This window comes from Mustela nivalis (assembly GCF_964662115.1).
Source record: "Mustela nivalis genome assembly, chromosome: 17".
Classification (NCBI taxonomy): Eukaryota; Metazoa; Chordata; class Mammalia; order Carnivora; family Mustelidae; genus Mustela; species Mustela nivalis.
Window position 1 is genome coordinate 47,925,358 of NC_139036.1, and position 27,854 is coordinate 47,953,211.

Consider the following 27,854-nt stretch of genomic DNA (forward strand, 5'->3'; position numbering starts at 1 on the left):
TTTACACAAGGACACACACCTGTCTAATTAGATGACTGGAATAAGATATACAAAGGTATTAATAGCAGGGACTCCTCACTGTGTTAATGGAATTGGGGTCTTCATGCTAACCTATTGTTTCTATAGGGAATAAGGAAAATTAATCCATGAGCAAAACAGAAAATTAATTTTGATTTCTTTTACACATGATCTTAGCCAAAAGGCCGAGAAGCAATAGTTTTGGTTTTTTAAAAAAAGATTTTATTTATTTATTTCACAGAGAGAGATCACAAGTAGGCAGAGAGGTAGGCAGAGAGAGAGCAGGCCCCCCGCCAAGCAGAGAGCCCAAAGTGGGACTCAATCCCAGGACCCTGAGATCATGACCCGAGTTGAAAGCAGAAGCTCAACCCACTGAGCCACCCAGGCACCCTTGATTTTTTTTTTTTTTTTTAAGATTTTATGTATTTGAGAGTGAGTGAGCAATCATGCGCATGTGAGCAGGGGGAGGCTCAAAGGGGGCTGGAGAGAGAGAATCCCCAGCGGACTCTGCACTGAGTGTGGAGCCCAATGTGGGGCTCAGTCTTATAATCCTGAGGTCGTGACCCGAGCTGAAATTAAGATGGTTAACCGACGGAGCCACTCAGGTGCCCCAGTTTTAATTTAGAGGTGGCACTGGGTGTCATGGGTCAGTTACAACACAGGAAACCCTGAAGTTGGCAAGGAAGGCTTGTTGCCCCTGCACCCAGAGAGCAAGACTCAGCCTGTCTGTCTGAGCCCAGATTGCACCCACTGACCACCGGCCTGCACACGCAAAGTTTATGAAGCAGGGACTATTTGTTTTCCCGAATGTTTGTGCAGGAAGGGACCTCAGGTTATTTAACCCTCACAGGTCACAAGCAAGAAGACAGAGGTCCCCAGAGGGGGTCTTTCCCAGGACATTGAGGGGCTTGAAGGAGCCTCAGAGTTGCCGGCCTTAGGAAGAGGTGCTCTAAGCCAACCTAGCCAACCTTCCACCAGCTTGGGAAAGCGTCCTCAATTCCCGGAGGCCCACAGAGTCTATCTGGGCAGCTGGGGTGGCTCCCGACCCCTCCTGCCCTGCGGCCCGCTCACCGTGCTTCTCAGGGTGCAGGCAGTCCAGGCTGTAGGCTCCCAGGAGGATGTTGGCCTGCCGCTGCAGGGACTTGCCAAAAGGGTGGCTGCCCTCCGATATCACGTAGTAAAAGACACAGCCCGCAGAGAAGATGTCCACCGTGTAGGTCTGAAGAGAGACGGAGGGGGTGAGAAGCCTTCTGGAGAATTATCCTCCTCACTCTGCAGCGGTGAGGACAGGAGTGTTACTGCTGCTTCACCCACCCTGAAGGGGCCCGGGGAGACTTGACTAGCATATTCGAAGCGCCCAGGGCCCTGCTGGCCCCCGGCAAGGGCTGCGGGCATGTTGGCCTTCACAGCAGGAAACTTAGGCTCTAGAGCCGAGGCGCTGGGGCAGGAAGTGATTGGAAAAGTACGGGAGTTGGGGGGAGAGCCACTGCCCTTCCATTCGTCTGAACAGGACCATATGGCAAGTGCCAGCAGCATGCTGTTCACATAGAAGCTCTTCGACAAACGTCATTCTCCATGTGCCACAGTCCCCAAAGCTTGAATTCAGGGGCTGTGTCTCCTGAAGAGGCAGGAGGCCAAGAGCTGCGCCCGGGACTCACAGGGTTGTCCTTGCAGTCTTCGCTCAGCATCTCTGGGGCGATCCAGCCTTCCGTGCCCGGCACTCCGGAGCGGCGGCTGAAACTGTGCCTGCCTACGGCCAGCTTCTTGCACAGGCCGAAGTCCGAGATCATGGCCTTGATCCTGCCATGTGCGTTGGGCATGGAGAGGAGAATGTTGTGGGGCTTCAGGTCTCTGTGAACTAACAGAACGCTCCAGATCAGTCCCACACTCACCACGAGTAATGTCAGGGAGTGCACCCTCTCAGATTCCCAGTAAGCCTGCTGCCACCTCTAAGGGTTCTAGCCTGCAACTGTGAGAGTCCTCTTTGAACTCTTATTGTCAGAAGGCCACCAAACCTCGCCATGTGCATACCAGCGATAAAGCACAGATTCTCAGCAGAGGGAGGGCCCACGCCTGCAGCCGCCAGCCTGCCCCTCCCCCAGCAGGGGTGCAGCCTGGGAAAGGGAAGCATCTCACCAATGTTGAGGGAGTGCAGATGCGCCAGGCCCGAGGTGGTCTGCTGCAGCAGGGTGATGGGCTCCAGGCCGAGGTGGGCAAAGTCCTTCTGCTCCACGTACTGCAAGAGACACGAGGCCGAGGTCATGCACACAGCCCCTCCGCAGGGACAGCCCCAAACCAACCCAACCCCCTTCCCCTGTCAGCACCCCCACCACAATACATTCTTTTTTTCATTCCAGTGATTTAATTTTGTTTAGAAAACTCCTGCCTGCAGCTTTTTGCTTTAATTAACATTTGGGATTCCGTCCGCTCATTTTCTTTGATCCTATTTATACTGACAACATTCTCCGCCCAACAGACTTTCTCCTGAAGCCAGAGGCTCAGTTAACCAAACAGAAGTCCGGAGGGACTCGTGTACAGTGATAAAGGTAAGAGTGCAAGGAATTCAAGTTCATGGCCTCATACAGGCAAACCTGCAAGTGCAGCCAGCTAATACCGAGACAGGTTCCCGGTGAGCCTAGAGATGGAGCTTGAGCAAAAGGGGTTCGCAGGAGGATCTCCAAGGCCTGACTGCTCGGCCAGCATCCTCCAAGCCCGCACTAGCCCTGTTCAGGGTGAGAACTGCAGGGTTTCCTGGGGGCAGTGGAGACAGACACCAACTGCAACCAAAGATTGTCCCACCCAACTGAAGATGAGGGGCTGAAAAGGCTCTCCTTCCGGGCTATTTGTGGTTAAGCGGGTGTGTCTGTCAAAAGCACCAAACTGTTCACTCAAAGTCCTACGCTGTTTTCTGACCTCAATGAAGTGAATATAAAGAAATAAAAGAAAAAGAAAGTGTAATCCCTCGAGCCACAGAGCCACCGCTGCCCGGAGGAGGGAGGCTGCAGCCGCCCGGGGCTCCCACCTCCTGCAGGGTGGCGGCGCACAGCTCGATGGCAATGTACTGGAACTGTCGGTCCCTCTCCGTGCAGAAGTAGCGAATCACGTTGGGGTGCTCATCGGATTCTCGAAGCAGCTGGACCTCACGATCCGCGAAACTGAAACACTCGGGAAGGATCCTCTTGACAGCCACGTCACGGTTGTCAAACATGCCCCTGAGGACAAGGATCAGGGGCTGGGTTGGGGACGCAAAGCAGGCTGTGGAGACGAGAGACCCACAGGCCCACGGTGCTCTGTGTCCCTTGAGGCAGCAGCCACCCCGTGAGCTCCCCAGCCCTAACCAAGCACCAGGCGGCCGTCCCTTCCTCCCCCAGAGGTGAACTCCTCCATCTCGGCCTCTGCTATGACCCTGCAGCACCCCCGGGGGCCTGGCCTGCCACATGCAAGCGGACAGGTGCTCAGACAGGAGGTGACATCACAGAGCTCTCGGAGCCACTCACCGGTACACAATCGTGCCCTCAGCTCCATGACCCAGCACGTCCTTGGGACAGAATGAAATCTTCCCAACTATCACCATGTTGGTTTCCTCATCTGGGACGAAACAGGAAGACAAAGTGGTTACAAACGAACATAATCTCAAACCCCTCGAGGCTAGAAGGCTGCGAGCTGCCTGAGCCCAGATACAGAAACGGATCTCGCAGGCTGTATGTTCCCAGCCCGTGGCGAGCGGAAGCCGGCGGGCTCTACTCCCCCTTGACACTGGGGCCACAGGCTCCCCGCCTCCTGCTGTCTGTCCCTGCCTCAGTGTTACTGTCGGGAGACAGTGGTCCACCACAGATGTACCTACAATTTGCAACCGAAGCCTTTGGGAAGCACAGCCAATGTGCAATGGAGGGGCCAGGAAAAGGCCTCAGCCTGAGACTGGGGCTCAAGTCTCTTGCACGAGCTCCGCCTCCAGCCCCTCTGACTATTACCCCCAGACCAGACGGCTGGTCTGAGCCAACCGCCCCCTCCCCCCAAAGAAATGCGGGTCAACAGCGGCAGTGGTAACGGGGCTGCGGGCTGCCTCAGCAACGCTCTCAAGTCAGACACCCAGGGGACCTCGGGCTAGCAGCAACTGCCAGCCCCTCCAGAGCAAGACGGAGGGAGAACAGGATGGTCCCCCAGAGGGGAAAGGCCCTGGGGTGGCGTGGAAGCCAGGCCACCAGAATGACAGGGCATGAGGTGAGAACACAGTGAACCCTTAGAAACGGCACTCTGTGATCCCGCGGACGCTCCCTGGGAGGAACTGGTACTGGATGGCTCTTAGACTATGTTGAAATGAAAAGAGAAAACAGCAACTCGTTTTACCCTCATCGTCCTGCTCCAGAAAGGGGCTGCTGCCAGCCTTGGAGGCAGAGCCACCGGAGTGCAGCGAGTGGTTGGAGGCTCTGGGGGACGTGCTGGGGCTGCTGGTGCCCGAGCTCTCCGAGTACAGGCCGGACGAGTCCAAGGGCTCAGCATCCTGAGCCACGTCTCCAGGTGGATGGAAGGGCAGCTGCTGCTGTTGCAGGAGCTGGATTTTCTCTAGTTCCTTCTGGAATTGCTGGTGCTGGAGCTGCTGCTGCTGATGCATGCTCTGGGAAGAGAAACCCGCATCCAGACAAGGGCAGTCTGCTCCCCCCAGGGACACACGCGGGCGCAGGCTGGTAGGGAGAAGCTCCCCATGGCAGAGGAAGCAGGGGCCCTTTATGAGATCCCACAGGGACCAGTGAGAAGGCGCAGGAGGCAAGATGGGTTCAGTGACTGGGGCTCTAATTGCCATCTAGGATTTCCCATGAGAGCCCACGCCCCCTGCTGGAGGGGCCTGGCAGGGGCAAGAGGAAGGACTGATGTAGGTGCAGGTTGGGCCCGAAGAAGGGGGGAGGGGTCCATTCAATTCTAAAATTCTAGGACTTTTATGGAAGTCTGGAGTCGTTATAAACATGGAACCAAACAGAGCATGGGAAGACCCGGGCTTGCTCAGGCTGTGCACTTGATAGAGGCTACGGCTCTACGTCCACGACGGCTGTGCACTTGATAGAGGCTAACACGCAGATGGTCACTGATCCGGATGGGCAGGGGAAGCGGCTGGGGCTCACAACCTCACAGCCATCTCCCCACAGCCACACAGCCAGGATGTGGCTGTAACATGTGGCCTGGCCAAGTCCCACTTCCCCCATTTCGTCACGCTGCCTTCCCCACCTCCCCTACTCCTCTCATCTACCCCGCAAAATTCGGGGGTCATCATGTGAAGTAGCAGTGATCCGTGATCATTACTACCTGTGTGGGAAGAGCACTGAAGGGACGGCTGTGAAGCCGACCTTCCGTCCCCCGGGAGTTTTCTGGCTCTCACGTACACTCTTACACTCTCTCTCTGAACTCGGGTTCAAAACCAGGAAATGCCAAAGATCAGCTGAGTAACACTGGGAACGTTATTTAACTTGCCCAGAACTTAGCTTCTCTGGGAGTAAGGCAGAGCAATGATGACCTCCCAGAACTGTGGGAGGTAAGATATAAAACACTGCAGGTGGACCCCTCAGGACAAATGGAAGGGTTTGTCATTCCTATTCCTGAATGGGACATGAGCCTCCTAGACACTAGTACTCTAAAATGACACTTCAGTGTTCTGAGCAACTTGATGAAGGAATATTCTAGAATGTTTTATCCAACTGATAACCTATTCAACTATGTAATCTTAGCTCACTCACTTCCAACAGAAAGTGGAAAGAATGCCGCCTTTTCCACTCTCGCTGGTATCTCTCACAGGCAGTTTGTAAGGAAGGAAAGCTAAGTGGATTTTCATCTATCATCCCTATTCTTAAAAAGGAAAATACAGTTAACTATTCGAAATGATCTGCAGAAGCAAGGTTTACAAATCAGTTTTTACGATTAGTTAACTCTATGACATAGGTAAAAAAAAAAACAAAAAACAAAAAACAAAAAACAAAAACCTGTCCTTTCCTGAGAAGCTAGTGTCTTTTTAACAACAATGTTTCTAAAAATAAGCAAATACTAACTCTGAAATGTGAAAGGCAATGTGTGTGCTTGTCTGATCTGATGCGTGTGCGGAGCTCACAGGTACCAGGTGACCAGCCCGGAAGTTCAGAAACACCCAGGAGAGCGAAGGGAAGGGGCAGAGCTTTACCAAGGGGTAGGTGATGATGAAGGCCACCCAGCCGATGAGCAGGAAGGTGCTCAGGATGATGGTGGCGATGTCCTTAAGCACAGAGTCCATGGGGGCCTCAGGCTTGGCTGGGGCACGCTCGTATTTCTCTTCCACATCCTGTGAGACGGTGGTAGGCGCGTTTTCTGAAGTCTGGTCAACCAGGTTGATAACCTTGTATGGGACAGAGTGACTAGGTCACTGCACAATTTCTGGCCAGATATAAATGAGCCAAACAGTCAACAGTAGCCGTGACTACCAGGCAGGATCATGCTGTAGAATGTGCTGGGCTTTTTTGGCTAGGCTCACCAAAGATCACACAGCCAAACAATGGCTCTGCCTTTGTCAAAGTGACTGTCCTGGGCCAGGCTGTACTGCAATGCAATGAGGTTATTATCAGTACTCAAAAACAGCTCAAGAGCAGTACTTTTGGAAGGGTCTTTAGATCCTATATTCTTTAGAAAATCCTCACTGAAGACAAAGATGTCCTCCTTTGAGGGTCGATTTGATATCTGAGAAAACTCTGACATCCTTGGTGACAAAGTCTAGTGAAAAGGTGGATAGTCACTTTAATAAAACCGTGTTACATTAAAAAGGAAAACCCTGTGTGGGGGCACAGATGTGGCTGAAGAAAAATAAAGCAGCCTGTTTCTGTCACTTGTAAACTTCCAGGGCAACTCCAAAAACAAAATCATTCTTTTCAAGTATCCCACTATTTTTCAAGGTTTCTGAAAAGCATCAGAATCATCTGTTAGTGTTAGACAAAATTTTACTTGGAAGCCCAAAATGGAACCAGATAAAAGTGGACCTCCCATCTCAGTTTTTTGGAGTCTCTAGGACTCCAAGAACAGTTTGGGAAAATGTATCGATGTGTTCTCAAACATCCTGTACCCCGGGAGCGCCATCACTGTTTGCCCAGCGAAGTGAACACAGCCCCTGGGCAAGCGCAGAACTTGGCATCCCCCACCAGGCACCCACCTTTCCCCGCAGCCCAGACTTCTGCCTTCGCTTCTCCCCGCCACTCCCCCCACCCACAGTGTATGGGGTGGTGGGTGGGCTCGGCCGGTGGGGAGCAGGCAGCTGAGGAATGTCTGCTGAGCACAGGACCAGGAACAACCCTTGGTTATATTCGGTCTGAGGTGTTTGTAACAAAGGTTGTCATGTTGCTGTGTAAATGCAACTCAGAGGATTTTAGGGGAGTTTTAAAAAACTCTGTTCAAGTTTGGATGGTTATTAAAATCTTAACTGTGGCTATCTCTGGCCTTAGAGTAAGGGTTCTGTCTTATTTTCTTCTCTATACTTTTATTTTCTAAGTGTTCAGTGGTGGATGCAAGTAAGTTTAATAAGATCAACATCAATGCTGTCCGAGGTCGCTGTCTTAGGACTCAAAGTACTTCTCCAACCTGCTATCTTCAGAGACCACAGGCAACTCGAGATATCTCGCTCTAGATTCTTAAACAGCTTCATGATTTTCCTTTCCTTTCTCTCTGGATCAAATCTGAGCCCTACAGTGAACTTGCCGTGATCGCGGCCCCCGCATCAGCCAGTCCCCCTCGTCTTCCTCAGACCTTGCCCACAGTCCAGGCCTCTCTCAGGCTTGCATCCCCCGTGGGGGGGCTGCAGAAGCTACCAAGTCCGAATGGCTTCTCTAGACCCCCTTCTCCCACCACTGGCCATGCTGGAACCCCTCCTACCTCCTGCCTCCTCCCCTCGCTCTGTGCCACAGAAGGCTGCCCCACCTATGGGCACAGCAGTGGTCTCCCTGCCCTCTGGTTCCCAACTGAGACCCCAGCAGATGGGACAGGAGGTGGGAAAGGAAGTCCAGGTCGGTTGCTGATTATACCAACTGAAGCTCCAGGCTGTCCACTCCTGCCCCCCAATTTCAGGCTAAAGGATGCTAAGAGAACGCCTAGGGCTATCCACATCTGTGAGAATAATCCCTTTACTAACTCCCCTCCGATCGTTCTAGTCTGGATGGCCACCTATGTCCGGCAGAGATCCTGCCCGGCACTCTGTGTCCCCAGGGCTAAAAGGGGACAGCCCAGGGCAGAGGCTCCCGGTAGCTACCACCTGCGGGGGCCTCCCTGCTGCCCAAATCTCTGTTCTGTGGGCACACTGGGCCCCTGCCAGACCAAGCCTCTATCAGACCAAGCAACCGAGCCCACCGTTTCCAAAGAGCTACTCCTGGTTTCAAGAAGCTTCGGGTCTCCCACCTCCTCTCACCAACCGTTGGCTCCACTGCCAGGTGCAAGCAAAGCTGGGTAACGTGATTCCTCTGTAGCACATGGTCCCACTTCCCACCGCTCCCCACGTGGTGGCCTCAGATCTGGTCTCAGGCCCAGAGCTGCACATGCAGGGTTCGTGCCACCTCCGGGTCTTCATCTCTGCTGCCCTCTGTCCTCTGGTGCCCTTTATCCCTATCCCATCAGCCAGCCCCCTCCCCCATCCCTCTGCCTTTCCCACAGCCCTCACTAAGTGCTCTGACAGTCTCCCCACCAGGCCTTCACTGGGTGATGTTTGCTGTGGGTTCCCGAGCAGTCTTCTCCCCTCCCGAGTCCACTGTGAGCCCCAAGGCAAGGGCAAATGCCTTCCCCCAACACCTGACCCGAGGAGGCAGGAACTAACTGTTCACGTCCCCACTCACTTCCTCGAAGCTCTTCTTGTCTGAGTCGGCAGGAATCACGTTTTCCCGATGTTTGGGCAGGTTGTTGGGGAATCTCTCCAGCATCTTGGTAGACGCGGACAGGGGGGTTTCATGGTGTCCTGGGAGAGGAAACGCATTTCCATGAGACCGGCTCCCCACACGGTGGTGGCCGTCCATGTCAAGCTCAGGCAACTGTCGCTCCCTACTGAGGGGCCCAGAGGGTGAGCACCCACATTTGTAAAGGGAGAGAAAATGAGGGGCAGTTACCAGAAAAGTCTCATTAAGACGGAAATTTTATTACTCAGTGGCAGGTATACAGTGTTCTGGATCTCACAGTGAGGGGCAAAGAAGTGTCCTTGTCAGGAGAGGAATCAGGATCTTTGGGATATGTTCAGAGTAAGACTTGTGTGGGTAATTCCTAATTTACGTGTGGGCTGCTGAAGCTTCTTGAAGCTCCATTAAAAATTCAAGCAGTTTCTCCCTTCAAGCACTACCTCGTAACATCACCCTACTAAGGCTATCATGTTCCCACCTTAGTATTTAAATTGCTCGGGTGGCGTTCTATTCCTATTATCTATTCTATCCTGGGAAGGGGTAAATTATTCACAAGAGAGAAACAGGATGGGGCGCCTGGGTGGCTCAGTGGGTTAAAGCCTCTGCCTTCAGCTCAGGTCATGATCTCGGGGTCCTGGGATCGAGCCCCACATCAGGCTCTCTGCTCAGCAGGGAGCCTGCCTCCCCCTCTGTCTCTGTCTGCCTCTCTGCCTACTTGTGATTTCTGTCAAATAAATAAATAAAATATTTAAAAAAAAAGAGAGAGAGAGAGAAACAGGACGCATTTGCTAGGGGAACTGGGGGGCACAGTTCTCTGGGCCCTCACTCACTCATCTCTATGCTATTTGAAGACTACCTACTGTATGTTACACATTTATTGAGCATCGTCTGTATGCATATTACTGTAAGAGAGACAAAGTTGAGTAAAACTGGGATTCAGTATGGCTCGAAAATCTGTTTAGCTCTAACATGAAATGACGCCTATATTACCCAGAAGAGCCAGTTAACTCTCTCACAGTGCGCTGTTGGCTCCAGGACACACTTTGCTTTATGTTCTCTCCCTGTGATGCGGATCTCACTCTATGATCTTTCCACTGTTGTCCCAAACCTACCAGAGATTCTTTTTTTTTTTTTTTTAAAGATTTTATTTATTTATTTGACAGAGAGAAATCACAAGTAGATGGAGAGGCAGGCAGAGAGAGGAAGGGAAGCAGGCTCCCTGCTGAGCAGAGAGCCTGATGCGGGGCTCGATCCCAGGACCCTGAGATCATGACCTGAGCCGAAGGCAGAGGTTTTAACCCACTGAGCCACCCAGGCGCCCCCTACCAGAGATTCTTATGGTCTGTATTTCCAAAACAAAAATAAAACAAGAAAAATCTTTATCTTTAGGTCAGTTCTCCATAAGATCATTCTTTCTTTCTTTCTTTCTTTTTTTCCCTAAGATTTTATTTATCTATTTGGGGGTGGGGAGGACAGAGGGAGAAGGAGACTCCCTGCTGAGTGGGGAGTCAGACATGGGATCCAGGACCCTGGGATTATGACCTGAGCTGAAGGCAGAGGCTTAACTGATTGAGCCACCCAGGCATCCCTAAACACGATCATTTTGTTCCGAACCACCACGTTTCCCCTTGTCTGTGAGAACTATGAAACATGCTTTACTGGGAAGTAGGATGTCCTCATGTGGGGTCTTCCTGCTTGAGACCCTGGAATCAGACCTGCTGATGGGGCCCAGAGATCTGAATGTGAGTGTCTCCGGGCACCTCTGAGGCTCACTAACAAGAAACCTTTGCTCTAGGAGAAAACAGGTCGCCCTCCCACGTGCTGCCCTGTGCTACAGGGCCCTGCCTGCCCCCACCCCCGCCCCCAGGGCCTGCTCCCTGTGTTTCAAGTCCTGCCTCCCCTGTAGGGATTTAGTAACAGACAACTACAGACAGGATTAGCCCAGATCCTTACTTCCTGCTATACTTCCGCTCACAGACAGGCGTCTCCCGTAACTGGGCCCTGGCGCCATCAGGCCGCACGCTCTGAACCAACTTTTCCACGAGCATCATCAGGAGATCCCAACACATTTTTGTACAAACAGTACCTGGTCTTTGGGATACAAACAGTACCTGGTCTTTGGGATACAAACAGTGCCTGGTCTTTGGGATACAAACAGTACCTGGTCTTTGGGATTTATCTATCATCATCATCACGTCTGGGCTCTAGAGAAAAAGCATAGGCCCTGGCCCGGACCCATGGACTCAGGATTTCCAGGGGTCAAACATGCTTGTCTGACAAAGCTCCCACAGGAAGCCAACAGTACCCCAGGTTAAGACCACCAGACCACATAGCTCAAGCTAAGAGGACTCATTTTATTTTCAAGACCAATGTGGGAAGTGGGGATATCCTTAATGTCTTCTTCCAAAACCAAATCGAAGGACACAGTTGGACATAAAAGGGCATGTCATTTTACCTGTGGCCCCGAGTCTATGCAAAGATTGCCAAGTAGTTCCTTATTTAAAAATGACTAGCTCCGGAGTTCCTCCAGGGGATTTCAGAAGTGTGGGGTGATTCCCTAATGACTTCTTCGCACTTTGTTGAGTTTCTCAGTTTTCTTACTTGGACAACCTTTCCACTTTAAAAGGATATCATTTTGCAACCTAGTCATGAAGACTTTGGCCCCATATTTTTTGTAGTCTTAGGGACATATTTCCTTAGTTTTCAAAATTTTCTCTCTTCTTAGCCACTGGCGGGCTGGTTATGTATCCCTTAACTCATACAGAAAACTACATGACCTTGTAATTTTAATGGCCTCTACTCATCAGCTCTTTTTCCCCTCACATTGGCCAGTCACGCATGCTCTCAAAACTACTTCTATTCAAAAGAAAGATAGAAGTGGGGCGCCTGGGTGGCTCAGTGGGTTAAGCCTCTGCCTTCGGCTTGGCTCGTAGACTCAGGGTTCTGGGATCGAGCCGCGCATCGGGCTCTCTGCTCAACAGGGAGCCTGCTTCCCCCTCCCCCTCTGCCTGTCTCTCTGCCTACTTGTGATCTCTGTCAAATAAGTAAATAAAATCTTAAAAAAAAAAAAGGTAGAATTACTCTGTTACCTCTTTTGCCCATTATTTGGCAGAAAAAATAAGCAGAAGAAAAATGACTACAGAGAGTCAGAAGAACAAGACCTGGACAACCATACAGGGACGGATCGGGACTCCGGGACGCTCAGGCTCCTATCTGCAACTCCCAGTTACACCCCTGCCTCCAGCCCCCATCCCAGCCTGGGTGCCACCACGGGGCCTCCTGGGCCCACATGCTTCCCAGCCATCCCACATCTTTTCCTGGTGCCTCCAGCATTGCCCTCTCTCTACCCCTTCCACTCAGCAGCTAGCCACCACTTGCCTCCCGTGCCCCCTCACAAAGTGGCATCCCTGCCTCTCACATCTCTGGGGCTAGGAGGCTAGGAGGCAGCAGGAGTGGGGGGGAGACAGGATGCACAGAGACAAATCAAATTTCCCCACATCCGGGGACTTCTGTTGTGGCTCCCTGACCCAAGCCCAGCCTCAATCTCTTTGCCACCTTCCATTCCTCCTGGATCTCCAACAACCCCCCCACACACCCTGTCTCCAACTCCCCCCAACCATGGAACTCTTCCATAGGAATCGCCCTGGTTTCCCAAAAGTGGAGCAACAAGGCTGTCTACCCCACAAGGGGCTGCTGGCAGAAATGAGGAGACGGGTTCGAAAGTGCTTAGTGCCAGTGCCTGGCATATAATGGACGGTCTGCGTGCCAGATAAGTGCACAAAGGTTATGTTAAGTCCGTACTTGGGTTTTGGAACATTAAATGAATTTTGAGAACTGACGTGGTAACACAACTACCCTGTTTCTTTTCCTTGCAGATAAAAACAGTGCCAGGTCTGAAAGACCATCTTGGACCCGAACTAAGCACAATGCAGAGTTGACCACGGTAAGAAGCAAGGCCGGTCTTTGCCCACCAGGGGGCAGCACGCTGCGGCCAGAAGGGATGAGAAACCAGCGCTTACCTATCAGAAGCCAGTAGTTCCTCAGATAGTTGAGCTTGTTCTTGCCTTTGAGCCCAGGGTCAAACTTGACGTCTGTGCTGGGTGTGATCACACACTCCCCTTTGTCCCCGATGGTGACCCCATCAGTCTGGGGGCCTTCCAGCAAAGGCAGAGTGCTGCCTCGGGGCTGTGAATAAAGAACAGGAGTGAGGTCTGGGGCAGCCCTTGTAGAGAAGCACCCAAGGGAAGCGATTTCTAGTGTGGGGCTGGCCCAGGACAGCCAGAGCAAGACACAAAGCCCTCACGTGGCAGAGCCTCCTTCCTCAACACCTTCATCAGGGGCAGCTTTTTAAAGTTCTTTGGTCTGGGGCCCGGGAAGAATGTGTGTGGAATTCGCAGAGGCTACTATGAGAAGCAGAGGTAAGTGAAGGAGCCCACAGCTCACAGCCTCTGCCCGGACCAGGGTAGAAGTTCTGGCCAGGAGCCCAGTGCTGGCTCCGCACTTGGAAGAGGCTGGTGAGGTCTGAGGAGGCCTCGAGAGGTCACCAAAGGATGGGAAGGATTTGAGCAGGAAAAAGGAAGGGAGGGCATTTGATGCGTGAGGCACAGCCTGAACAAAGGTGGAGAAAGCCAAACAGGAACCTTCTGGAATGAGGGAGAGATGGCCTGCACAACTCCCACAGAGACCCGAGCAGTGTGGAAGAAGGGTCCTGAGGGCCTGGACAGAGACAGAGGAGGGTGTGAACACCAGCCTGGACAGTTCAGACTTGAACATGAAAGCAAAGCAGAATGACTTGGGCTCCCGGGGCTTGGGAAGCTGCTCTTGTCATACATCTTCCCTCAGGAAGTAAAAAATGGTACATGGGCAGGAACTGTTTCTCGGGATCTAAGACCTGTGTCTTGCATTCTTTCCCCACAGGATGTTCAAATATAATTCAGAGTCATTCTTTGCCAAAATGGAAAAGGAGTGCTTGGGAGGAGGCTGCCCCTGTGAGCCCCCGAGAGGAGACTTACCACAACGGCGACTCCCTCGTGAACCATGGAGGGGGAGGCATACAGGCTGGTAGAGTACTTCCCGACATACAGGGTGGGCCTAGGAGACAAGCAGAAACATGCATTCTACAGTCACTTAATTTCTATGTTCCACAGAAGGGGCCTTTCTGGAGAGAAGTGTGCCAGGCCCAAATGCCACGCTAAGAATAACCAGATTAACCACTGGCACTCCGGCAGCGGAGTGAAGGCAGGGCTACCATCCTGGGAACCTGGACTGCAGGCCCCGGCTGTCGCTGCCTCCAGAGGTGTGCACGAGTCAGCCAACTGCCAGCCTGGCTTCCCCTCACCCGCCAAGGGAAGGCTGTGCTGGACCGTCCCCATGCCGCCTGCAGAAAGAACCACGGACAGTGCTCACCCGGGAAGGACCAAATGCTCGCAACCACTGCCAAGACACTAAGGTGGCCCGGACCCTAGCCCGCTCTGACAACCGAGCTGCCATTCTGTCTCGTGACTCGTCGGGAGTCTAGAGGCTCTACAGAAACCCTGAGGCACACTCGCTGCTCTCAGCTGGATGACTGCAGCAAAGGGGTACACAAGAAGTTCCAAACCAGTGAGGGTGCTGCTCCCCCAGCCGGTGGGCAGCGAAGGGGCGGCGGGGGGAGGGTCCGGCTTTGTCTGTGGGGTCGGCGTGAAGAGGCAGGGGCTGCACCTCCAGACCCTCGCGGTTACCAGCAATAGCCAGTGTGGGGTTGGTCATCACTAAAGCCTTGGAACCTCCCTCGACAGACACCTGCCGTGCGAAAGGTGCTGTGCCAACTCGGAGAGCGCTCACGGCCCCACTGCTCTCCCTGTAGCCCTGCGGAGCGGGAAACGGGGATTCAGCAAGGCCACGGGACCACGCTGCCGGCTGCTAACAGGTGGGGATGGCGAACACAAGCCTGCAGAGGCTGAGGCTTATTACACGCGGTAACACTCTTTCCCTCATTTTGGAAACGAGTATGACTTAGAGTGAGAATTTAGAAAATCCAGAAAGCTGAAAGGTAAAGACATCTCTTGTCCTCCCACCAGCTGAGACAGATGCAAACTGTGCTGGGGTTCTGTATCAGCGGTCTCTTATCCCTGTCCAGAATTTTGATTTATGTGATATTCGAGAACTCTGAAGCATCAAGGCATGCCCCAGTGCATAGACGCATCTCGAACTTTCCAATGGGGCCAGTCCTGGCTCTTTATCCACCCTGTGCCATGGCGTCCTGCAGACGGTCTGGGTCACAGCTGCCCTCTTCTGTCCTGGGTCCCCTGACTCACGTCAGCTTGCTCTTGGCCTCCGTCTCCTTGGGGAACGGGTACTTCCACTTGGTGATGCGGCCCACCTCCCCGGACATGAAGGTCAGGTAGCGCAGGGTCTCCACGGCGACGTTGATGTGCAGCACCTTCTTCAGACCCTCCCGCTGCCAGACGTAAAAGGCCACCACGGGCGAAGCGTAGTTTTGGATCCACAGGACGTCGCCAGATTCACTGTCCACGGTCACCACCAGCCCGTCGCCATTAGACACAAAGTGGGACATCTCTGCACAGATCAAATAAACAAAGCATGCGTTCTCACCCCATCTCACGCCCGACCACATCCTCTCTCTCCTGGCAAGAAGCAGTCACTCAGCTACAGGAAACAGGATTTCTGGAGCATTCTCAGATAGCCTCCCAACGATGTCACTCGTTTCCAGTGAACCCAGTGCAGGCTCTACAACATCAGGACCGTGAGAGCTGCCTGCTTCATAAACGTAAGCTAGGACCACTCTGTGGATGGTGGTTTACCTGGTGAGACTCTCCGGCGCTCTACACAATTAGCCAGAGTCGACAGTGAGGAGGAAAGAGCCAGGGAAGAGGCCCAGGATTCGGATATTTTATAGCAATCATTTCAAACCAACTGACGGAGTGGAAGGTCAAAGCTGACCACTGACACTGCCCCCATCTGCCCACAGAGGAGATCTCTGTCAGACGTTCGGGTATCAGTGTTCAGATGGCAAAATTGGCTTTCAGTTTTCATTTGAGTTGGGAGAACGTTTACAAGAGAAATAAACTAGGGGGATGAGTCACATTTAGGGGATGGACTGTTCCCGTCACAGCATACTTAGTTCCGCTTCCCAGGGGCTTGTGGTGTGTTCCTTCTGGGACACAGAGAGACTCAATATGGTGCTTGACCCTCCTCTCAGGCTAACTCCCCACCCACTCTACTAAGGTTACCTTCCACACTTCTCACCTAGGCCCCTGCCTTCAATACCGACTGTATAATCCTTGGTATCTCCAAAAGCTGGTGGCCAAGAGCGCCTTAAAAGAACACCCGACATTTGGGAGTGACAGCGTCCTCAGTGGTCACACGTACCCCGCCAGCCTTGTGGAGCCTCCCGGGAGCACTTACTGTAGTCCCCGTCGTCCTCAGGCAGCGAGGCTGCGTAGTCGAAGTAGGTGGCGTTCCACCGGAGCTCGCGGGTTTTGGTGTCGTACATGGTGATGGTGTATTCTGGAGAACACACACCGGCCTATTACCTGCAGGGGCCCCAGCACCTGCTGAGGGGCCGACCTGACCTACATGACAACGGACAGACCCTTTCTACATGTCTGTAAAGTGTGCAGGCCATCCGTAGGGAGAGAGAAAGGCCACGTGGGCGGGAACTGAAGTCCCAGACACACGGGTGAACCTGGCCGACAGCGTGTGGAACAGGGACCAGCCACTCACACTGTGCCCTTAGACTCATGACTCACAGAATCAATATCACTGTGTTTATTTTTTATTTTTTTGCTATTGTGCATCATGATTTTATTATTATTTTTTTAATCACAGTATCATTTAAAACCACCTAAGTGGTGGGGTGGTTTAGTATATAGCAAAAGATAGCTGATGTTAGAAACTGGTACCCAGAGATGGGATAGGGCTATGACAACACAAGGAAACGTGTGGCATTGGCTGGGACAAGGTGGCGGGGGGAGGCTGGCAGGCCGACGTGAAGACTGAAGGAGAGGAAGGAAACTGCTCCTGGGAGCTGCCAAGGGGTGGCCCAGGCTATGACGCGGTGACACTAGCACAGACCACTGCTTGCAGTAACTTGGAAAAGCGCAAGAAAGCACCTGGCGATCTTGCGGGTTTGGCTGCGGGGATCTTCAGACAGAACTCAGAAAGTGCCAGGCAGGCTCTCCTAACTGCATGTGATGTATTGTGACATGGAGGGGCTGAAGAAGAAACCATTCAGTTTTTAAGCTGAATACAAAGAAAATCTAGAGGGGCCAGGACCAACACTCCAGCTGGAAGAGCCTCACTATAAAAAACGGCCTCAAGGTCAAGATCAAATCAAGGCAAACAGGTGCGTAGCTGGTGGAGAGGGATGGACCCACTGCTGAATGTCTTTAAAAACAGCAATGCTAGGGCACCTGGGTGGCTCAGTGGGTTGGGCCTCTGCCTTCAGCTCAGGTCGTGATCTCAGGGTCCTGAGATCGAGCCCCAAGTCGGGCTCTCTGCTCAGCGAGGAGCCTGCTTCTCCCCTCTCTCTGCCTGCTTCTCTGCCTACTTGTGATCGCGCGTGCTCTCTCTCTCTCTGTCAAATAAATAAATAAATAAAATCTTAAAAAAAAAAAATGAAATAAAACCAGCAATGCTTATTCTGGAAACTGACTGGAAAACGTTTAAGTCTGGAAAATATAGCTGCGGAGGAGGGAATAGAGGCCGTGGCCCCATCATGGGGGTTCTGCAGGCCGTGGTGCTTCGGGCTAATCCCTCCAGCCACGAAAACCCTGATAGAGGGGCAGGGAAGGGTTTTAAAGGGGGAACCAACGTGGTAAAGTCTATGTTTGGAGAATACAGATCTGGCCACCTTCTAGAGAATGAAGCCCAGAGCAGCAGAGACCCAGGGGGAGGCTACTTAATGTCTTTTTTGGCGGGGGGGGGGGGGGGGGGGAACAGACAGGTTGTACACAAGAGAAGGTTCCTTCTTACCTGTTCGCCCAAGATACAGCAAAGAGGTTGACGGGCAGAGACTATCTGCAAAGGCCGACGACAGAGTTTGCTGCTTCTCCCCGGTCAGAAGGTCAATGACATACCAAATGTCCTGCTTTTTACCTGAAAAGTCACAAGGACACACTGTGGTTTATACTCACCCCGTATGGAAAAAAACATATCCCTGCCAAACTAGCAGGCCAAGGTGTTTCCTGTGCTGTGAGGCCGGGAGTTCTCCTGATGTTGAAGACATTTCTCTAATGCTCTGAGGGTGACAAGGTGAATGCTACAGCAGAGAGAATAAAACTTCTTGGCCCACTGGGTCTTCTAATAACTTAATAACCTAATGATGGTTTGAAAATGCCTTCAAACCTAACAACCTAATAAAACTCACAGACTTCATTGCTTTGATGAATGGCCTTAAATATGAAAAGCCTGGCCTCCGAAGGACAATCCTCTTCCCACAGACCAAGCTCTGTGTAAATAGAGAAATTCACCCAGGGTTGACTTCTCTGGTAACCGTCATTCACAGACCTCTACACCCCTCCCTAAAGAGCCCACATGTAAAGAGGATCCACAGTTACTGTTTATAACTCTACTTAGCTGATACCTGGGACTGGGTAGTAGAGTTGGTAGCAACTTGGTGTTCATGAGACCAAGCTTATCTCAGCCATGGACCCCAGCATACACACTACACCCCCACACCTTGGTTGGCTGGTTAAAAGGTATGAATAGGTGGACAGTACAGCCAGACAACACCACTGGGAAAACTCAAAGCATATGCCTCTGCAGTACATACTCCAGAGGGTCAGTAGCATGGGCCTCCCCTCTGAAAGTCAACACAGTCACCATAAGGTATGCATTTCTATTCTGTAAGGCATGGTCTCTGGTTACTGGGATCTTTCTAACTTATTGGACAAGGGTCCTACTTCAAGGGACTCTTGGAAGCAGAGTACAGAGATGTTGAGATCACATGTCTGTGACCACAGATCACAGAACAGGGCATCAGAATTTGCTGGAGCTACACTTAGTTCTAACAGATGGAACATACATGCCTAGTCTATTTAAGAGAAACTTGTCCATGGATAACGTTCTGTTCTCAACGACAAAATCTTAGTATGAAAAAGGTCTGCAGATAGAGTGAGAACATCACCAAATAGCCGTGCCCATGATCCCTCCCCATCTGGCATGACACCCTTCTGGTTACTTTGAGGACCATTACCATCTGGGTAGCTCAGCGACCTCTTAAAGGATGCATCGGGCAATTGCCACAGTTTTAAATATGCTTAATGAACTCACTTAAGAGGACACCACACAAGGATGATAGAAACACACCAGCCTAAATGCATCTTAAGTAATGAACCGCTGCCAAAAGCTAGAAACCCAGACAGACAGCAGTTACACAGATGGTCAGAAGATGGTCAGGATGGGGCGCCTGGGTGGCTCAGTCAGTTAAGAATCTGCCTTCGGCTCGGGTCATGATCCTAGGGTCCTGGGATTGAGCCCTGCATCTGGCTCCCTGTTCAACAGGGAGCCTGCTTCTCTCTGTTCTCCCCCTGGGTGCTCACACTCTCTCTCAAATAATAAATAAAATCTTAAAAAAGAAGATGGTCAGGAGGGCCTGGGGCATGGCCCAGGAGACAGAAGAGAAAGCTTGTGTGGATCACTTCCTCTGAATCTCGAGGCTTGGGGCTGCCTTGTCCTGAAGGTGTGGAAGAAAGCGACAGCTCCCGAGTCCCAAGCAAAAACTTAAAATCCAGCCTGTACGCGAGGCCCAGAAATGCACATAAAGCTCCTGAGGCAGGAATAGGCAGTAAGTGCTTTCAGTTCCTCAGAAGGAAAGCTGCTATGTAAATATAGGATATTATTACTACTATGATTTCAAGATAAACACAGCTCTCCTTTGTATTATAAATGCATTTTTATTGACATTTTGGCAGCAACACGGTAAAAGAAAAGCAGGTGATCTGATGCTTTCAAAGAGGTGACCCCATAGGTATGAAGGCAGCTTATCTGGCCAAGCTGTTAAGTGCTGTTTTATCCAATATTCTGATAGCAGGAAATACTAAGAAAGTCCTATAATTAATAGGCAGAAGCTGGCTTCCCTTTCTTGGCTCAGACTATTGTGTTCACTTTAAATTTCATCCAATTGCTTTTGGGTATGTTGCAATCTTTAAATCACTGGAGTAAGTCAACACGGCAGCTAAAAAGCTTGTTAAATGAGTAACCATATTAATGGTGTCAAGTCAGCTCCCAAGTGGAGGGAACCCTTTCTTAATTGGTCAGCTGATCCTGGCATGAATAAGCACAACCGAGGTAAGAAAGACCTTTCCCAGAAGGGCTCATGGGGAGTCACTGCACACCTCTCTCTCTGACGTGCTACCTTCCCAGATTCATTTCCCAGGACTCATTTCCAAAGAGATCAAAGTTTCAATGTTGAAAACAGGGACTCTTACCCATGTAGAGAATTCCTTCTGAACTTCGGCATGGGGATGCCTGTACCAACTCTGGGATGGTAAAAGGAAGTTTCTTTAAAAAAAAAAGGCAAAGGAAAAATAAGTTAACCAAGTCTTGTGCAATTATTAGAATATTACTGCACAATCTGTTTCTGTTACCCAATTCTGCTAATAAGAGAGAGGCAGTGTGGATGGTTGATGCGAGTTTTCCTTACTGGAAACCAAGGAGAAGGGCTGCCTCAGGCTTCCATATCCACTTTGAACAAGCTTCGAACTCCCGAGATACTTTAAGGAGCCCCTTCAAGTATCTTGTACAGAGCACTTCTGGGGAAGACACAAACCTTTTCTGAAAAGACTTATACAAATATGGAGAAGTTACACAATCTTTGAAATTGGGTGTGTGTGGGGAAGGCAGAAAGAATTCTCTTGTCTTTGAAAATTGACCCAGAACCAGCTAGGCTGAGTAGAATGGCATGGTTTTCAGAGTGTGGGTGAGCCATGAGATTAATTCTGAAGAGAAGCAACTTCAGCACCCAGCTGAAGCTTTAAGGGAAAGGAGACATCATCATTATGTGGGTGACCCAGGAGGCTGAGGTGGAAAAAGTCATTTTGATGGTTTCTTCATTAAACAATGCTCTTATTGAAAAAAACAAGAAAATTAAGTCTTGGTACTAGAAAGAAATTATGGTAGGTGCCAGGAAAGGAAACTCAAACTCAAAAGAATCCATGTGTTTCAACAGCATTTCATCATACAACTGAGTCTACAGCTGACATCTGATGAGTTCCTTTGGTTAGTGTTCGTTTCGGTATACTTTATTTTTGGAACGTTCTGTGTTCTTGAAACTATTCTATTTCTACTACACCGTCCTCTTTTTCTCCAAAAAAGAAAAGATTTCTCTCTAGTTTTAATAAACAGAACTTGAAATAATCAATCACTTGGATTTCCCCCATTATCCCCACATTTAAATTGAGACTTAGAAAAGGAGACATGCCACAGAAAGGCCGTCATAGCTGACTGGGTTTTGCCAGATGTTTTGGAGAATCACAAAGTCATTGCAAGGCTTCCAGTCTGGAGCCTATAGTCTGCTGAGCATTTCTACAGGCCCCCCTGTTTAAGGCCCAAGCTGGGAAACACACAGCTTGCGGGACTGTTAACCCACAACACAGGAAGACGTGAGGGCTGGTGGTCAGAGCATCTTTTGGAAGTTCGAGCTCAAGGCCCAAGTTACAACACTTGATGCTTTGGCCTTGGACACACTTCTTCACCTCTGTGGGCGAAGTTTCCACTCCTCTTATGTAGGAGAATATCTGTATCCCAGAGGGCTGCTGAAACATGAGACAACTTCTAGAAATCACTGTACATGGTGTCTAGTGAACAGAGATACAGGCTCTGGGGATGTGAAGGGAAATGCTGACGGGAGAACACACACATCTGGACGCAAGTCTTGCCTTCCTCTCATTTGCTCCAGTCCTGGCTATTCAGAAGATGAGGTTAAAATACCCCAATTAGAGCTCACAGCCACTTACAGTCTAGACCACTGGTTCTCAACCTGCACATTAGAATCACTTGGAGACTTTCTTAGAAAAAAACTTTCTATTGAAGCAGGACACAAATGGCACCCGGAATTGTACACCTCAGCTCAGTGCAACGGCATGAAGTGAACCAACCCACGTGGCCAGAATGTACATAAAGCAGCAGGACATTTCCAGAGCTCCGAAATTCCTCCTCTTGCCTTCTCTTCCAATCCTAATCTTCCAGGGTAATCATTATCCTAACTTCAAAACAGCATAGACTAGTTTTTCCTGTCTTTGAGCTTTATATAAATGAATCACTGAGTGTGCAACCTTTCTTGTTTGTCATCTTTCGTCCAACCTCAGATCGGTGAGGTTTCTCCATGCTGCCGTGTAGACTCACAGACTGTTGGTTCTCGCTGATGCAGACTATTTCATTGTATCGCTGTTCCGTGATTTCTTTATCCTGTCTACTAGTGATGCTGTCTGGGCAGTTTTCACCTCTTGGTTATTTTCAGAAACGCTGCGGTAACTCTGGGTACCTGTTTGGCGAATGCTCACAGGTGTTTCTGTTGGGTACATAATAACCTGGGAAGGAGGACTGGGTCATAAGGCTTTACAGATTCTGCCAAACAGTTTCCAAACTGGATATACCAAGTGGCCCTTCTCCAGCAGTGCCCAGGAGCTCTGGTTGTTTCACTACTCCTCCCCCAACCCCTGTTTTATCTATTTCTCTCATTTTAGTAGTGGGACACTGTGATTTTTATTTGCATTTCCCTAATGATTAATGAAGCTGAGTATCTTTTCATATGTTTAAATGACCATTTGGATAACCTCTTCTGCTATTTCTCTATTAGGTTCTCTTTCTAATAATCCATAGTTCTTTACATATTCTGAATATGAATCCTTTGTTGGTGTCATATGTGTATTGCTGGGTACAGCGTGGCCTGCCTCTCTTAACGGTGTCTCTTAAGAAAGAAAAACTCTTAATTTTAATATAATCATATATATATTTTTTCCCTTTATGGTGAGTGTGGGGTGTTTCTGTTTTGTTGATCTCATTCTATTTAAGAAATCTTCTCTGGTGCACCTGGGTGGCTCAGTTGGTTAAGTGTCCAACTCTTAGTGTTGGCTCAGATCTTGATCTCACAGTTTTGGAGTTCAAACCCTGCACTGAATGCCAAATTTGGCATGGAGCCAACTGGAAAAAAAAAGAAAGAAAGAAAGAAAGAAAGAAAGAAAGAAAGAAAGAAAGAAAGAAATCTTTTCCTACTTTAAGGTTGTGAAGATGTTCCGCTACGCTTTTTTCTTAAAAGTTTTATTCCACATTTCACACTTGGTTACGCCATCTCTCTGAAACAGAGTCTCATGTGTCCTGTCTCACTCACGTGAGGCAGGAGTTAAGATACTTTTTCACGGACATCGCAGCTGACCCATGCCATTTATTCCAAGACCACCTTTCTCCTACTGCCCTGCAGTGTCACCCTTTTCATAAATCAGGTGACCATATGTGTGGGCCTGTTTCTAAATTCTCTTATCCGGGGAACTTTTAAAAATTGCTGATGACTTAGATCAATTAAACAGAAACTTTTGGGATTGGGGTACAGATTTTTTTTTTTTTTAAAGAGTGCTCCGGGTTATTACAATGTGCAGCTAAGGTTAAGAACCACCGGTCTAGATTCTCAAATGAAGATGGGATGAGAATGGAATCTCACCAGCTCCCTGTGCCGGAAGGGGACATTCGCTGGGGTGGGTGGGGGTAAACAATGCTTTAAACCTCCAATTTGAGAATCGCTAGTTACAGCAAATCCTGCTGCTAAAGGGAGTCTCATACCTCTCCAGCATGCTGGCTGGCCCATGGGAACCTGCTGGTCCAGGTCAGTGTTTCTGGCATGTAAAAGCTCATTTGGGGGGGGGGGGGGCACCTGGGTGGCTCAGTGGTTAAGTGTCTGCCTTCGGCTCTGGTCATGATCCTAGAGTCCTGGGATCGAGCCCCACATCAAACCCCCCACTGGGCTACCTGCTCAGTGGGGAGCCTGCTTCTCCCTCTCCATCTGCTCTTCCATCCTGCTCCTGCTCTCTTTCAAATAAATAGATAAAATCTTATAAGAATAAAAAATTAAAAGTTCATTTAAGAAGCTTTAAAAAATAAAGATATTGATGCCCAGATCTCACCCCCAGACCACACAAATCACAGTCTCCAGGGATTTTTTTTAAGCTCTCAGGTGATCTCAATGGGCAACAGTTGAGGACCACTGGTCCAGAACCTCGAAGTACACAAAGTTAAATACACTCACCGTCAGGCCTTCATTATTCTTGCCTCCAAGCGTATACAGGCTGCCGTCATTGGGATCTGGGAGGAAGGCAGGCCTAGAGATTGAGCAGTAAGTATCAGTGATAAATTATAGCCCAGGGCACAGAACAACATCCCAAAGCCATGCATAGTCATGATTGGGGGAAGGGGGACATGTGTGTGTCAAAGACAATTCCACCCACCGCTCTTTTACTTTTAGCCACAAATAAAATATCCCTATGGTGATAGGCTATACTTGAGCAGAAAAAAAGCAACCTGCGAGAAAGAAAAAAAGTAAAAAAGAATCATCATTTGGTCAAAGCGCTCCAGGTGACGATGATGAAGTGAAAAAGTACCCATTAAGTCTGCTTTTCAGTTTCTAAATCAATTGTGTATAGAACGTCAACAATTAATATTTAATAGCATGGAACAGTATGTAAACAGGTAGGACAAATCTACCTTAGTGTTCAACAAACATTTATTTTTAAACTGGAGGCAATAAAAGCAGACTCGGAAAGCTTGACATCAGAGAGAACCTGCCAAGGAGAGGGATGAGGGTCTCTAGTCCGTGGCTTTCCATGGTCTTTGGTAAGGTTAACCTGGTGAAGTCTGAACTAGGACTAGGCACTCAGAAACCCCTTGCTGAATCTTTTCTGTGCTTAGGATGCCTCCAACATTTGAGCTCTGACAGGTACCACAGCACGCACTCTAGTAGCAGGTCACGTTCGCGTTTCCTCTCCATGGTATGACAGTAAAGAGGCAGAGATCTAAACCCTCTGGCAGGACTTTGGCAGCTTAAGCTCAAAACTCAAGTTTCATCTCAAGGAAGCCTTTTTAATATCACTACCTCCTTCCCCCAAGGAACGGACCACCCAACAGAGACCATAGCACCTGTAAGACTTCCTGTCCCCATCATTCTCGTTATACCTCAAGTGTATGCATATATGCACTCCCAGCGACTAGCTTCCTAAATATTGATGGAATAGTTTTTTAAAAATGCATTAAAGGGGAAGTACTGAAGCAAATCAGAAGACTTACTCTTCCACATGTGTTGGAACTTGCAGAACTGGATCTGTGCAAAACAACAACAAAGGCATCATCAGACTCTAAAATATCAGATTCTAAGAGGTCCCCAGGAAAGATTCACAAATGGTATCAAAACCTTAAATTTACCAGATATGTACATGAAGGCACTTTACAAAACACACACCCAGGGGCACATGGGTGGCTCCGTGTTAAGCATCTGCTTTCGGCTCAGGTCATGATCCCAGCGTCCTGGAATTGAGCCCCATGTCAGGCTCCCTGCTCATCAGGGAGTCAGCCTCTCTCCCTCTGCTCCTAACCCCCCTCATGTACTTGCAATCTCTCTCTCTCAAATAAATAAATCTTTTTAAAAAAAAAAAAGAAAGAAGAAAGAAAAAGAAAGCACACACCCAAAGACACAGATTGACCCCGAGACTGGATAGAGAACATAGCAGAATGGAACTGATGCCAAGAAATGCGTACATGGGGGCACCTGGGTGGCTTAGTCTTAATTTCTGCTCAGGACATGACCTCAGGGTGATGAGATTAAGCTTTACATCAGGTTTCACGCTCAGCACAGAGTCTGCTTGAGGATTCTCTCTCTCTCTCTCCCTCTGTCCTTCCCCCACTCTCTAAAATAAATAAATATTTTTTTAAAAATGAGCACATAACTTGAGAGATGGACAGTGAAGGAAGAACCAGTCGCAACCCACAGTGGACAATGAGTCACAGTGTCACTCTCTGACACACCAAGGCCTTTTAAAACCTAAACCATCACCTTGTCACAGATTGCTGTAGAGGGACTAGGAACTCCCATTCAGAAAAACAACACTGTGGCTTAAGAATAAATTTTCCTGTTGATGAGAATCTGGTTGGTGGCAAACGGATACACCCCACTGGGGGATCAATATGACAATCTTACAGCCTCCAAGTGCTCGTTCCCCTTGATTCCCTTTGATCCATACATTTCATTTCTACAAAATCTAGTTTAAATGTAATATAAAACACAGAAAATGCTTTGTGTACAAAGATGCTCACAATAGCATTACAAATGAATTAATTATTCAATAATATGGTTCAGTTAGGGAATGTCCACTTGGCAGAAAATAAAGGCTTCTAAAAGGGCTTATACAATTTTAAAAACGTATAAATCTTTATACTGTGATGTTCAGGAGAAAAGATAATGTATACAGAGTAGTAATGCAGCTGAGGAGAAAATCTTCAATGCACATAGGAAAAAAAAAATGATGGAAAGGCAAAAAATTTTAAAAATGCCTTCCTGTTAAAAAAGCTCCCTTCCCCACCCCGGGCTACACAGCCACACCATCCACAACCTCAAAGTCAGGGTTGGGGGAGTGGGGGATGGGGCATGAGGACAGCACATATTGTCACGGGGTTTTGGATGCAGAATGCCAGGCTCCCCAGGCTGTGCCGCTGATTCCCCAGCCCCCCTGGCATTCTCAGATGAAGAAAACTCTTTCAAGCCTTATCATCTGTTGACTTTACAAGCCCAGCTCCCACATGAAAGCACACACGGTGTTCGCAGGGACAGAAGCACACACAGCACATGTGGTCTGTGGGCTGCAAACAAACAATTCATTACACCAGAAACATCTTAGGAAACAGGAGGAACTTTCAGTTAGGAAGCGTCTGTTTACCGTTCCCATTAATCACCTGCGGGCACATGTTCACAAACAGACTGACGCAAGACACAGGAAACAAGAGACAGGTCACCCCCCCCCCCGCCTGCCCGTCCCCCCGACAGAAGGGAGGTGCAGCCACAGCCCTGCGCCCCCAACCCAAACCGGGGAGGCGACAATGCCATGGCGCCAGGGAAACACAGTGGCCAGAGGGCAGCTTTTTGTGTTGTACATTTCGGCTGCTTCAAGGTACCACAGATAAAAACAGCCGAAGAAGATGCGGCCAAATTCTCGCACTTCCCCAGAAACAAGACCTGGAGACTGACAGGATCTCGAGTCCTGGTCACGGGGTTATCTTTGCGGGACCACGCTTGCTCATGCTTGGGGACCTGTCCTTGGGGGCAGATCTCCCCAGTTTTCTAGAGCTCATCCGCTGGCCACCTGACACTGAGGACTTAAGTCCCAAAATGTGTCCTATACCTGACGGGTTCCAGTGAAGACAAAGGCCACTGGGAGGAGCCAGGGAAGGAGCAGTGGGACAGCTCTCCGGGTGTGTTAAGAACTGTGCTTCTAGAATGGTAGGCTTAGGAGGAGAAGAGCTCCAGTAGGAGGAGCTTCTGGTCATCTTAGCGTCCCATCCACATAAAATGCAGTCCCTGGAGTGAACATGGGCAGAGCTGGAAGCCAGGTCACAGCACCCCCATTAAGTCAACTCCCACAGGTGAAAAAAGTGCTGCTTGGCTTCTGAGGGCCAGCCATGACCTACACCCTAGATTTTTGTTTTCTTAAAGAATCATTTGCATCTGTGAATATTAAAATATTACAGACAAAAAGGGGTGTCGGGGTGGCTCAGTCGGTTAGGCGTCCAACTCTTGATTGCAGCTTAGGTCTTAAACTCAGGATCATGAGATCAAGCGCTGTGCTCAGTGTGGAGCCCGCCCCCCCCAACCTGTGTGAACGTGCTCTCTCTCTCTCTCTCTCTCAAATACATAAATAAAAACCTTTAAGTACTACAGGGGAAAAAAAAAAAACATATGCAAGTGCAGATAAAACAAAA

General features: G+C 49.7%; 2 protein-coding genes across 2 annotated transcripts in view; one reads left to right on the forward strand and one right to left on the reverse strand.

Annotated features, from left to right (window-relative positions):
• Nucleotides 1-27,854, forward strand: part of TACO1 (translational activator of cytochrome c oxidase I) — a 742,329-nt gene that overhangs the window by 342,093 nt on the left and 372,382 nt on the right. The gene's annotated exons all lie outside the window — the stretch shown is intronic.
• Nucleotides 1-27,854, reverse strand: part of ERN1 (endoplasmic reticulum to nucleus signaling 1) — a 77,879-nt gene that overhangs the window by 8,803 nt on the left and 41,222 nt on the right. Inside the window, exons 3-18 of the mRNA XM_082706641.1 lie at nt 25,173-25,206; nt 24,139-24,211; nt 20,330-20,402; nt 17,874-17,996; nt 16,305-16,406; nt 15,194-15,455; nt 13,910-13,988; nt 12,917-13,082; nt 8,844-8,962; nt 6,182-6,373; nt 4,366-4,633; nt 3,516-3,606; nt 3,041-3,230; nt 2,155-2,254; nt 1,677-1,876; nt 1,090-1,237 (exon numbers count right to left, since the gene is read on the reverse strand). Of these exons, the coding sequence (XP_082562767.1) occupies nt 1,090-1,237; nt 1,677-1,876; nt 2,155-2,254; nt 3,041-3,230; nt 3,516-3,606; nt 4,366-4,633; nt 6,182-6,373; nt 8,844-8,962; nt 12,917-13,082; nt 13,910-13,988; nt 15,194-15,455; nt 16,305-16,406; nt 17,874-17,996; nt 20,330-20,402; nt 24,139-24,211; nt 25,173-25,206 (2,220 nt within the window). The remainder of the gene's footprint in view (nt 1-1,089; nt 1,238-1,676; nt 1,877-2,154; nt 2,255-3,040; nt 3,231-3,515; nt 3,607-4,365; nt 4,634-6,181; nt 6,374-8,843; nt 8,963-12,916; nt 13,083-13,909; nt 13,989-15,193; nt 15,456-16,304; nt 16,407-17,873; nt 17,997-20,329; nt 20,403-24,138; nt 24,212-25,172; nt 25,207-27,854) is intronic.